Consider the following 12987-nt stretch of genomic DNA (forward strand, 5'->3'; position numbering starts at 1 on the left):
ACTAATTCCCCCAGGTCGTTGCGTGCAAATGAGAACGTGTTCATATTCACGCTACAGGGGAGAGGAGGGGGATGAATGAGCCAATTGTAAACTGGGGATTATTAGGTGACCGTGATGGTTGAGGGCCAGATTGGGAATTTAGCCAGGACACCGGGGTTAACACCCCTACTCTTACGATAAGTGCCATGGGATCTTTAATGACCTCAGAGAGTCAGGACACCCGTTTAACGTCCCATCCGAAAGACGGCACCCTACACAGAGCAGTGTCCCCAATCACTGCCCTGGGGCATTGGGATCTTTGTTTAGACCAGATGAAAGAGTGCCTCCTACTGGCCCTCCAACACCACTTCCATATGTTCTCATGTTCTGAGCAAGGAACTTAACCGTTAGCTTTCTTACATGGCACATATTGCACTTTTACTTTCTTCTTCAACACTTTGTTTTTGCATTATTTAAACCAAATTGAACATGTTTCATTATTAATTTGAGACTAAATTGATTTTATTGATGTATCATATTAAGTTAAAATAAGTGTTCATTGTTCATTCAGTATTGTTGTAATTGTCATTATTATATATATATATATATATATATATATATATATATATAAAAATCGGCCGATTTCATCGGTATCAGCTTTTTTTGGGGTCCTCCAATAATCGGTATCGGTATCGGCGTTGAAAAATGCTAATCGGTCGACCTCTAGAAGTGAATCATCCCAATCATTGTCCTTCCCATAGAACCTAGAAATACATGTGTTTGAGCCGGTCCCTGACATCAATGTTTTCTGTACAACATCTTTGAATACAGCATGTTTGTATAGTAAGTATAGAGGGACAATAAGATAATATCGTATTGTTCTCAGATTACTGTACATTGACGAGCTTGTAGTAAGTTGCTGCCGTAACCTCTTGTTGGTTGATACTTCAGTGTAATGTACTGGATGTGAGAAGGCGGCAGCTATCTTAGTGGTTCGAGCAAAAGTTGCTGGTTTGAATACCCAAGGTAAAAAATCTGTCGATGTGCCGTCGAGCAAGGCACTTAGCTTTTTTTTTAATACTATGTCTGACCTTGTAAAACAACACATTTCACTGCACCTTTCTGGTGTATTTGACAAATAGAACTTTAGTTTTTTTAATGTGCTTATGTAATGGTTGAGTCCCATGGTGTTACGTCTGTAGCTACAGTGTGGACTGGATTCCAAAGGCATCATGGGATGTACAGATGTAGGATCTTAATTTTCTCACTCTTTTGTTGCTGATCATTTTCCTGCACTGTAGGAAATGCAAACTTGTAGTATATTCAAGGTTTAAAAATGGCTTCTAAATTTTGTAATTCCCACAAAAAAAATGTCAGACTTGATTTGCCAACAAAAAATGTATCAACCCCTACAATGTCCAATAATTATGATCCACATAATAACTCACATTTCCTGTTGCTGCAGGATTATTTTCCTGCTGTACAGTAGCAAACTGGCTCAAATTAAGATCCTACATCTGTAGCAGGCCTCTATTCCACGCCATGGGGCCATGGGGAGAGCCATGGGGAGAGGAAAGGCATTGTCTTGGCTTGGCATAGCCCCTTCTTGAATAACGTGTGTGTGTGTGTGTGGATACATGTCTAGGGAATTTTACCTTCAGGCTCTCTGCAGAGATATTAGCATTAGATTCAGATGTTCCACTTCGGTGTCACTAAGAATTCCTTCAGCTACGTGTTGAAAGGCCTCAGTGGGGTGTGCCAGACATTGTCGTGCACCAGAATAATTTGTGTTGGAAACAGTTTGTCGACGCTCACAATACAGGTGCACGTAATGGGTTTGTCTTGTGAACTGTCCATCTGATAACCACCAGTAGCCAAAGTTGAAGTCTACTGACGTTGAACTACTGCTTCCTCTGGTTAGAAATGTGTCTGTCCAAAGCCTGTGACCTAATTGAATTAGAAACTTGGCATGAGCGGGTGAAGTCAGTAGCAGAAATATCCTGCAGAGAAGGACACAGACAGTCAGACAGAAGTGTGCATGCGCACAAACACACACACACACACACACACACACACACACACACACCACACACACCACACCACACACACCACACAACACACACAACACACACACACACACACACACACACACACACACACACACACACACACAACACACACACACACACACACACACACACACACACACACACACACACACACATTTTGAATCACCAATCAAATGTACAAACATTTCAAAGGTTCCTGTATGCGTGGCACTCAAGTGTACAGAAAGCACCTCCTTCTCCAAACAGCTAGTCTGCCCACGACAGCTGAAACAGACCAGTACCTAGCCAACTGGTCTCCTTCTCCAAACAGCTAGGCTGCCCACGACAGCTGAAAAGAACCAGTACCTAGCCAACTGGTCTCCTTCTCCAAACAGCTAGGCTGCCACGACAGCTGAAACAGACCAGTACCTAGCCAACTGGCTCCTTCTCCAAACAGCTAGGCTGCCCACGACAGCTGAAACAGACCAGTACCTAGCCAACTGGTCTCCTTCTCCAAACAGCTAGGCTGCCCACGACAGCTGAAACAGACCAGTACCTAGCCAATTGTTTTTGTCAGGCCTGTAATCTGGAGGCCACACACTCCAAGCCTGTGTACATGGCTGAGACTGCTGAATATCAGAGCCACCAGCTTGCACCTTCATGCGGACTATCCCAGCATGCCACGAGGGCTGTTTAAGCAACTTCTCGGCAAAGGCCTGCTCCATACTGTATAGACGTCAAATGAGCAGCCCACTTCCTCCCCTGGCCTCCCCCCACAGCACACACACACACACAGCCACACACACCACAACCACACACACACACACACACACACACACACACACACACACACACACACACACACACACACACACACACACACACACACACACACACACACACACACACACACACACACACACACACACACACACACACACACACACAGAGTGACCCCCCACACACACTGGTATACTCAGCATCCAGTGATGAGCTCATCCCCTGTTAAAGTGGCCTGGAGTGGGCCCCTCTCTGTGGTGGGCCCTGATCTTATCCTCCTCTCTGTGGTGGGCCCTGATCTTATCCTCTTCTCTGTGGTGGCCCTGATCATACCTCCTCTCTGTGGTGGGCCCTGATCATATCCTCCTCTCGTGGTGGCCCTGATCATATCCTTCTCTGTGGTGGCCCTGATCATATTCTCCTCTCTGTGGTGGGCCCTGATCTTATCCTCCTCTCTGTGGTGGGCCCTGATCATATCCTCCTCTCTGTGGTGGGCCCTGATCCTACTCTCTCTGTGGTGGCCCTGATCATATCCTCCTCTCTGTGGTGGGCCCTGATCTATCCTCCTCTCTGTGGTGGGCCCTGATCATATCCTCCCTTCTGTGGTGGGCCCTGATCATATCCTTCTCTGTGGTGGGCCCTGATCATATCCTCCTCTCTGTGGTGGGCCCTGATCATATCCTCCTCTCTGTGGTGGGCCCTGATCATATCCTCCTCTCTGTGGTGGGCCCTGATCATAGGACCATTGACGTGCAGCCCTGCTGCCTCAGTCCTACCTCTTCAACACACTCACTTTGATTCTCCATAGAACTGCTTAAAGCCTTTTTCCCCACAGTTTTTCTTAGATACTGTGAATGTATACATTCAGGACAGGCCACCTAAACAGATGACTCTCTCTCTGGGCTTTTGCCCTCATAAACACTGCTGAGAGAAATGTTCACTTGGAAGTTTGACTGGAGTGACCGTGCAAGGTGTGGCATTTGTGCCCCTGTCTCACTGTTCAGACTGCATGTGATGCAGAGTGGGGGATTCTCAAAAGTTGTCCAGAGGTGGTTCAAGCTGCTTCTCAATAGTTTTTTCCCCTCCAGTTTTATATACAGGATGTAGATGGTGTATATTATACATCTTTAATCCTTTGAATAATACTGCATATTTAACAATGATCTGCGCCCCAAAGATAAAGAATGAGAGAATGTTTCGATGTCCTGCATGTCACGAATCTTGGATCCATTGTTGGACTAAACTAGCCTAGGTCTTTTGTGTTGGGTGAGAACAGCTAACATGTAATCTGCAGTTTGAGCTTCATTGATTCAACTGCAAATGTTTGTCTTAGAGCTGTTTAATGATTGGCTGATGGAAGTGGCCTGGCAGTGAGTGGCACACCCAGTTTATAACTCTTTGGTCAAGTACTTTGCAGCCTTTTAACTCTTGGAATGTTGATTAGTTCATTCCAGTACACACGGTGGGGTTTTGTCTTTAATACAGGTACTATTATTATTTGATAAAAATGTGTTTGACCCATCCCTAGACAGACATGTTCTGCTTTTGCAGACAGACAAAGGCCTCTAGTTGTACCAGAACCCCTGTACCTTATCCCCCTGGGGAAAAGGACTCCTTCATTTAGATGACTCATCAATAGCCTCTCTCTCTCTCCCTCCCTCCTCTCTGTGTGGTTCCCGGTCCCAAAGACCTATGAAAGGGGCTGTTTGTCTCCTAAAACCCTCAGGACTTTCATTCCAGGGGAGACAACGCAGTCAGAGGCACTCTCTCATTTCAGGCCTGACCAGTCAGTGCTTGTTGTGCTAAAATACAATTTGGAGAGAAAAAACTTAACCTGAACCAAAGTCATTCATCTCCTGCAACCCTGGCACGTTAGCCCAGATCCGTATTAGGTGGCAGCTAAGTAAGTGCTGGGCGCTTGATTTTATGTTAACCTTGGCCACTGCTTATCGGATAGGAATGGGTTTGGCCGGAGTGCCGTGTGTGTGTGGTGTTCACTCAAGCTGCTTCACCCAGCCAGCTAAGCACCCCACATGATGATTGGGTGGGGAATCTGGCAGCGGCACAAACAGAACATGGCCTGGCGACTGGTGAGAGTTTCTCATCCTAATTGAAATGTCTGGTCTATAGACTCTCCATACCCCATAATATATAACTTAAAGGTACCGTTTCCCGGACATGGAATAACCCTAGTCCTGAACTAAAAATCATTCTCAATGGAAATTCTTCATTGGAAGCGCTTTTTAGTCTAGGGGTAGACTTATTGTGTGTCTGGGAAACCTACCCATAGGGTTTCTCCCAATTTGACACACTATAAAGTGCACTCTTTTTGACCAGAAGTAATGCACCTTATAGGGAATAGAGTGCCATTTCAGCCTATACATATATACATATTGCAGTCATATTGAAAAATAATTTAAAAACCTGGAGGTCAGCGGAAAAGAGCACCTCTCTTTACAGCAACAAGTGATTTCCCAGATCTGTAATTGACTACTCTTCCCTCTCTCTACACTAATCTCTGATTAATGGTAGAATAAAATCGATATAGTTACATATCAGGGTATAATCTTTTACGATATATGTTATCTTATCATTTTGACAATAGCGTAATATTATTTTTGTGCTAGTTGGCTGTACCTGCACCAAAACTCCACTATTTTTCCTTCATAGCTTGTTCTCCTTCTTCTTTTTAAATGGTGAGCCAATTAGTTTTTAGCACTTTTATTTCCATGACTGATCAAAACTCGTTTTCTCATGGCTGATCAAAACTATTTTTCTCATGACTGATCAAAAAATGTTTCTCATGGCTGATCAAAACTATTTTTCTCATGGCTGATCAAAACTATTTTTCTCATGACTGATCAAAACCATTTTCTCATGACTGATCAAAACTCTTTTTCTCATAGCTGATCAAAACTATTTTTCTCGTGACTGATCAAAACTCTTTTTCTCGTGACTGATCAAAACTCTTTTTCTCATGACTGATCAAAACTCTTTTTCTCATGACTGATCAAAACTATTTTTCTCATGGCTCTCTCTTGTCCCTCTGCTGCAGCAAACATATGGTGAGCAATATGTTTGTGACACTGAATCGCAATAAAATGATAGTATCGAATTGCAATACATATATAATCGTGAGAATTGCAATACATATATAATCGTGAGAATTGCAATACATATCGTATCGGCACCTAAGTATCATAATAATACTGGTTCGTGAGGTCCCTGGCAATTCCCAGCCCATCATTTCCTAATGTTCCAATGTGTTGTAAAGAAGCCAGTCATGCAGACAGTACACACTAGTCATTCACTATTAGGGTTCCTCAGAAGTCAAACAATAGAGGCATAGTGTTGGGGAGTAGACCAGTGTAGTAGACCAGTAGTGAACTATATGTAGTAATTTAATTACATTTTGCTGTAGCTTGGTGGCAGTTGAACTAAATTCAGATCTTTGTGGTGTTTTCAGTAGTTATTTACTTTTTTGACATCTAGTGGTGTAGCTAACTACTGGAACTACACACTAACGTAACTTTTTTTGTTGCAAAAAGAAGATAAAATATTGGTAGGATGCAGTTCAAGAGTATGCAATGCTTGAGACGTCCAGCCCTGAGAGGGTGGAGAGGAGAATCTGATGCTTCATGGTGCGGAAGGCAGCGGATGGATCTAGGTGGATGAGAACAGAGGCGATGAGTCAGCTTTGGCAGTGAGGACAGCCTTCGTGACACAGAGTAGCGCAGTCTCGGTTGAGTGACCTGTCTTGAAGCCTGACTGGTTAGGGTCAAGAAGATCATTCTGAGAGAGATGGCGAGAGAGTTGGTCAAAGACAGTACGCTCAAGTGTTTTGGAAAGATAATAAATAAGGGATACCAGTCAGAGTGAGTGTTGGTTTTTGAGGAGGGGAGAGTCTCTAGCCATTTTGAAGTCAGAGGGGATGCAGCCAGTGGTCGAGGATGATTTGATGAGGGAAGTGAGGAATGGGAAAAGGTCTCCAGAGCTGGCTGGAGAAGGGAGGGGGGTTTGGAGTCAAGCGGGCAGGTTGTCAGGCGGCCGGACCTCACTTGTCACAGAATTTCAACTGGAGAGCGAGGGGAGAATGAGGTCAAGGCGTAGGGTAGTTATGTGTGAGTGGGACCAGTGGACTCAATAGGCTAATTGAATGAGGAGCGGATGTCGTCAACCTTTTTTTCAAAGTGGTTAACAAAGTCGTCCTCAGAGAGGAAGGAGGGAGGGGGAGGGGTGAACGATTAAGGAGGGAGGAGAAGGTGGAAAAGAGTTTCCTAGGGTTAGATGCAGAAGCTTGAAATTTAGTGATAAAATGCAAAAGCAGCAGCTACTCTTCCTGGGGTCCACACAAAACATGGCATAATACAGAACATTAATAGACAACAACAGCTCAAGGACAGAACTACATACATTTAAAACATCCGACATAGCCTACATATGAGTATGTACACAAACTATCTAGGTCAAATAGGGGAGAGGTGTTGCTTTATCTGTTTTTTGAAACCAAGTTTGTTGTTCCCTTGAGCAATCTGAGATGGGATGTCCATGCAATCATGGCTCTATATAGTACTGTAAGTTTTCTTGAATTTGTTCTGGATTTGGGGACTGTGAAAAGACCCCTGGTGGCATGTCTGCTGGGTTAAGTGTGTGTGTCAGAGCTGTGTGTAAGTTGACTCTACAAACTATTTGGAACACATTGTTTCTTATAAAAACAAGAAGTGATGCAGTCAGTCTCTCCTCTACATTTAACCAAGAGAAACTGCCATGCATATTATTGATATTAGCCTTCTGATTACAGGGAAGAGCAAGATGTGCCGCTCTGTTCTGGGCCAGCTGCAGTTTTTCTAGGTCCTTCTTTGCAGCACTTAACCATAAGACTGGGCAATAATCAAGATAAGATAAAACTAGAGCCTGCAGGACTTGCTTTGTGGAGTGTGGTGTCAAAAAAGCAGAGCATCTCTTTATCATGGACAGACCTCTCCCCATCTTCACAACCATTGAATCAATATGTTTTGACCATGACAACTTGCTCAACAGCCACATTATTCATTATCAGATTCAGTTGAGGTCCAGGATTTAGGGAATGATTTGTACCAAATACAATGCTCTTAGTTTTAGAGATGTTCAGGACTAGTTTATTACTGGCCACCCATTCTAAAACTGACTGCAACTCTGTGTTTAGGGTTGCAGTGATTTCACTTGCTGTGGTTGCTGACACATATAGGGTTGAATCATCAGCATACATAGACAGACAGGCTTTGTTTAATGCCAGTGCCAGGTCATTAGTAAAAATAGAACGTAGCTTTAGCAGAGGATACAGAGGAAGAGAAGGTAGGGAGGAGGGAGTGAAAGGATGATAGGTCATGCGTAAGTTTAGTTCTCCTCCATTTTCGCACAGCTGCCTGTAGCACTGTTCTTTAAGCTTGCAATGAGTCACTCAGCCACGGAGCAGGAGGGAAGGGCTGAGCCAGCCGGGGGGAAAGGGGGCAGTGTGAGTCAAAGGATGTGGAAAGGGAGGAGAGTAAGGTCGAAGAGGCAGAATCAGGAGACAGGATAGAGAAGGATTTAGAGCGAGATGATTGGATAGAAGAGGAGATGGTAGAGAGAGAGAATGAATATTGCGATGGCGGGTGACCATCTGGGTAGGGGATGAGTTGGTAGGGTTGGAGGAGAGGGAAACTGAAAAGGAAACAAAGTAGTGATCAAAGACCTGTAAGGGGGTTGCAGTGAGATTAGTAGGCAAACAGCATCTAGTAAAGATGAGGTCAAGCGCATTGCCTGCCTTGTGAGTGGGAGGGGACTGGGAAAGGGTGATGTCAAAAGAGGAAATTAGTGGAAAGAAAGAGGTGGAAAGAAATGAATCGGAGGCAGACGCCAGGAGGCTGAAGTCGCCCAGTACAATGAGTGGTGAGCCATTGTCAGGAAATTAGATTATCAAGGTGTCAAGCTCATTGAGGAACTTGATGGTTACCTGGTGGGCAGTAGATGGCAACAATGTTAAGCTTGAGTGGACAAGTGACAGTGACAGCATGTAAAGCAAATGAGGAGATGGACAGGGTGAGTGAGGGAGAAAATTTCCACTTAAGAGAAATGAGTATCCCTGTGCCACCACCGCGACAACCTGATGAACTGCGACAACCAGATGCTCAAGAATCAGCTGCAAGTTATGAGCAGCCAACAGTTCACACACCAAGTAGGCTACTGGGTAGACAGACAACATTTAAAGTAGATYGCACTAGCTAGAAAAAAGGCAGTACTAGACAACAGATTAGGATAAAAATGTACTTCTCAGTCCTGGAGATATCAGGAGTCCTCTAGCTATAGATTGAAGCACAACAACTGGAAATATATGACGTTGTTGTGGCTAGCTACTCGCTGCTTTTAGTCAGTGCAGATTTGATCTGCACTTACTGCTTTTTCCAGTCAAAGTCTCCTGTGGAGAAGGAACCTAGCCTGGTCCCAGATCTGTTTGTGCTGTTTTACCAACTCTGGCAAGACAGCACAATCAGATATAGGACCAATACGAGTTGGCAAAACATAAGAAACAGATCTGGGACCAATAGGAGTTGGCAAGATAGCACAAACGGATCTGGAACCAACAGGAGTTGGCAAGACAGCACAAGCGGATCTGGCTCCAGGCTAGAAGGAGCCAACCCGTATGTCCGGGGCTGGGAAAAGTGTAATCCTATGAGGCCTGGTTAGATTAAGCCTGGTACCTGAGTATGTCATTTTAAGGGCAGGCGCTCCGGGCCATGCCAACATAATGCCACAGGGCTCAAAGGCCTGTTTATACAAGACGCTATGCTCTGCTTGTGATCATGCAGCACTGGTGGTACAATCTAGTTTATTTTACACAAATTACTTGAATGAATGATGGTTTGAGTGGTTTCGGTTGAATTCTTTCCCAAATGTTACCGCATCTCTGTGAAAATGAATGTGGTTTGGTGATAAAAGCAAGTTTTGTATTCCAAGATGTTCTTGGATGTACAGTACCAGTCCCGTTTGGAGACACGTACTAATTCAAGGGTTTTTCTATATTTTTTTATTATTTTCTACATTGTAGAATAATAGTGAAGACATCAAAACTATGAAATAACACACACAGCTTCACCTGGAATGCATTTCCAACAGTCTTGAAGGAGTTCCCACATATGCTGAGCACTTGTTGGCTGCTTTTCCTTCACTCTGCGGTCCAACTCATCCCAAACCATCTCAATTGGGTTGAGGTCGGGTGATTGTGGAGGCCAGGTCATCTGATGCAGCACTCCATCACTCTCCTTCTTGGCAAAATAGCCCTTACACAGCCTGGAGGTGTGTTGGGTCATTGTCCTGTTGAAAAACAAATGATAATCCCACTAAGTGCAAACCAGATGGGAAGGGTGTATCGCTGCAGAATGCTGTGGTAGCCATGCTGGTTAAGTGTGCCTTAAATTCTAAATAAATCACAGACGGTGTCACCAGCAAAGCACCGTCACACCTCCTCCTCCATGCTTTACGGTGGGAACCACACATGCAGAGATTATCCGTTCACCTACTCTGCGTCTCACAAAGACACGGCGGTTGGAACCAAAGGACAGATTTCCACTGGTCTTATGTCCATTGCTCGTGTTTCTTGGCACAAGCAAGTCTCTTCTTATTATTGGTTTCCTTTAGTAGTGGTTTCTTTGCAGCAATTCGACCATGAAGGCCTGATTTCACACAGTCTCCTCTAAACAGTTGATGTTGAGATGTGTCTGTTACTTGAACTCTGTGAAGCATTTATTTGGACTGCAATCTGAGGTGCAGTTAACTCTAATGAACTTATCCTCTGCAGCAGAGGTAACTCTGGGTCTTCCTTTCCTGTGGTGGTCCTCATGAGAGCCAGTTTCATCATAGCCCTTGATGGTTTTTGCGACTGCACTTGAAGAAACTTTAAAAGTTCTTGAAATGTTCCGGATTGACTGACCTTCGTGTCTTAAAGTAATGATGAATTGTCATTTCTCTTTGCTTATTTGAGCTGTTCTTGCCATAATATGGACTTCGTCTTTTACCAAATAGGGTTATCTTCTGTATACCACCCCTACCTTGTCACAACACAAATTATTTTCTCAAACGCATCAAGAAGGAAAGAAATTCCACAAATTAACTTTTAACAAGGCACACCTGTTAATTTAAATTAATTCCAGGTGACTAACTCATGCAGCTGGTTGAGAGAATGCCAGGAGTGTGCAAAGGGTGGCTACTTTGAAGAATCTCAAATGTTAAATATATTTAGATTTAACACTTTTTTTGGTTACTACATGATTCCATATGTGTCATTTCATAGTTTTGATGTCTTCACTATTATTGTACAATGTAGAAAATAGTCCAAATAAAGAAAAACCCTTGGAGTAGGTGTGTCCAAACTTTTGACCAGTACTGTATATACTACTGCTGTGTGGCAGTTGTGTAAGCTAGTGGATTTAATATATATAGGTACTATACATTGTTTACTGATATCCATTAATTTAGGCCTGGAGATCTGTGCATGTAACTTGAGTTTTCACTCAAATCTTCCATTGACATCAATGCATGATTTATGCAATTATCAAGAAGTGTTCAGATCTCAAGTCAGGTTCCTGCCTTCACAGTGTATCCTAGTTTTTGTGTTTGGTAGGTACAGTTTGTCTCTAGTAACTGGCTTACTGACAGTGTTGATTCATGGTACTGTCTCTTTCTCGTTCACAGGTGGTGAAGACCATCGGCTTGAGGGAAGTCTGGTACTCTGGTCTTCAGTATGTGGACGGTAAAGGATACCTCACCTGGCTGAAGCTTGACAAAAAGGTAAGGTTAATCTAGGACTGACAATGTTACAAGTCCCCTGTATTTTGCCTGATGTAGTACTGTACAAATATTTGTTCATATCTGCTCAGGCATTCTCAAACCATTTCCCGCTGTATTCTTAAACCGCTGGACTCCTGCAATTTTTTTGGCATAACCATTCTATGGTAAACAAAATAAAATAGGCCATACAAAAAGAGCACATTCTTTTAAAGGCGGGGTCAAATCACTCCACACTACATTTGCTTACCACTCACTCACTCAATCAATCAGTAGCCACTCACTCATTGCATTATTGAATTCACATAAAGCATTGCGGCTGGCCAATGGCCACCCTCTCTCACTCCTGTGCAGGCCGGTGGCTAATTCTTAATCTCTCTTCTTTTATTTTCACATCCTTTCAGGGACTCTGTCAAATGGCACCCTATTCCCTATTTAGTGCACTACTTTTGACCAGGGCCCATAAGGATCCCCACGGGGCTCTGGTCAAAAGTAGTGCACTCTATAGGGAATAGGGTGCCATTTGTGACGCAAGCAATTTCCAGTGAATCCACTCCAATGAAATTCCTGTGCAGTTGGTAGTGTGAACTCTTAGTGAACTGCTAGAAACTAAAATACTAGTTCTACTTCACTCTTGCTGTTGTTCCTGAGCAAACAGAAATCTCACACTGCTCTGGCTTCATTCATTTGTAGACCATGTAGACTCTGTGCTGACAGTATAGCGACGGTATAGCTACAGTATATCTACAGTTTAGTTACATTATAGCTAAAACACCTCCACCTGTGTTTGTGGAATTGAGTTGAGCCTGTGTCAATGTGAGAATTTCCAAATCGGTCAGCTGGTTACCACCACAGCTGTATATACAGGATATGTACTGTATGTATCAAATGGCTCTGGTTATCACATCAGAGCTGTATATACAGGATATGTACTGTATGTATCAAATGGCTCAGGTTATCACATCAGAGGTCACACAAACCCACCAACCCCACCTTACAGTATCTGGTTTTGGCTGATTTATATTGCACGGATAGTAAACTATTTCCTTTTGCTATATTAGCATTACAGCACAATGTGAGGAGCTAGACTAGACTATTAGCATTAGTGTAAATATAGTGATGTTATAGGGGTAGTAAAGTAACGTTACTTAGTTTAAAGCAAAAGGGTTATAGGGGTAGTATAGTAACTTTACTTAGTTTACAGTGAAAGGGGTATAAGTGGTTATAGGGGTAGTATAGTAACTTTACTTAGTTTATAGTGAAAGGTGTATAAATGGTTATAGGGGTAGTAGAGTAACTTTACTTAGTTTACAGTGAAAGGTGTATAAATGGTTATAGGGGTAGTAGAGTAACTTTACTTAGTTACTTAGGAACATTC

The 12987-nt window shown here is 43.3% G+C and overlaps 1 protein-coding gene across 1 annotated transcript in view; it reads left to right on the forward strand.

The window, feature by feature from the left end:
• Positions 1-12987, forward strand: part of ezrb (ezrin b) — an 81211-nt gene that overhangs the window by 13364 nt on the left and 54860 nt on the right. Inside the window, 1 exon segment of the mRNA XM_023974001.3 lies at positions 11517-11612. Within this exon segment, the coding sequence (XP_023829769.1) occupies positions 11517-11612 (96 nt within the window).

This window comes from Salvelinus sp. IW2-2015, linkage group LG28 (genome assembly GCF_002910315.2).
Source record: "Salvelinus sp. IW2-2015 linkage group LG28, ASM291031v2, whole genome shotgun sequence".
Lineage (NCBI taxonomy): Eukaryota > Metazoa > Chordata > Actinopteri > Salmoniformes > Salmonidae > Salvelinus > Salvelinus sp. IW2-2015.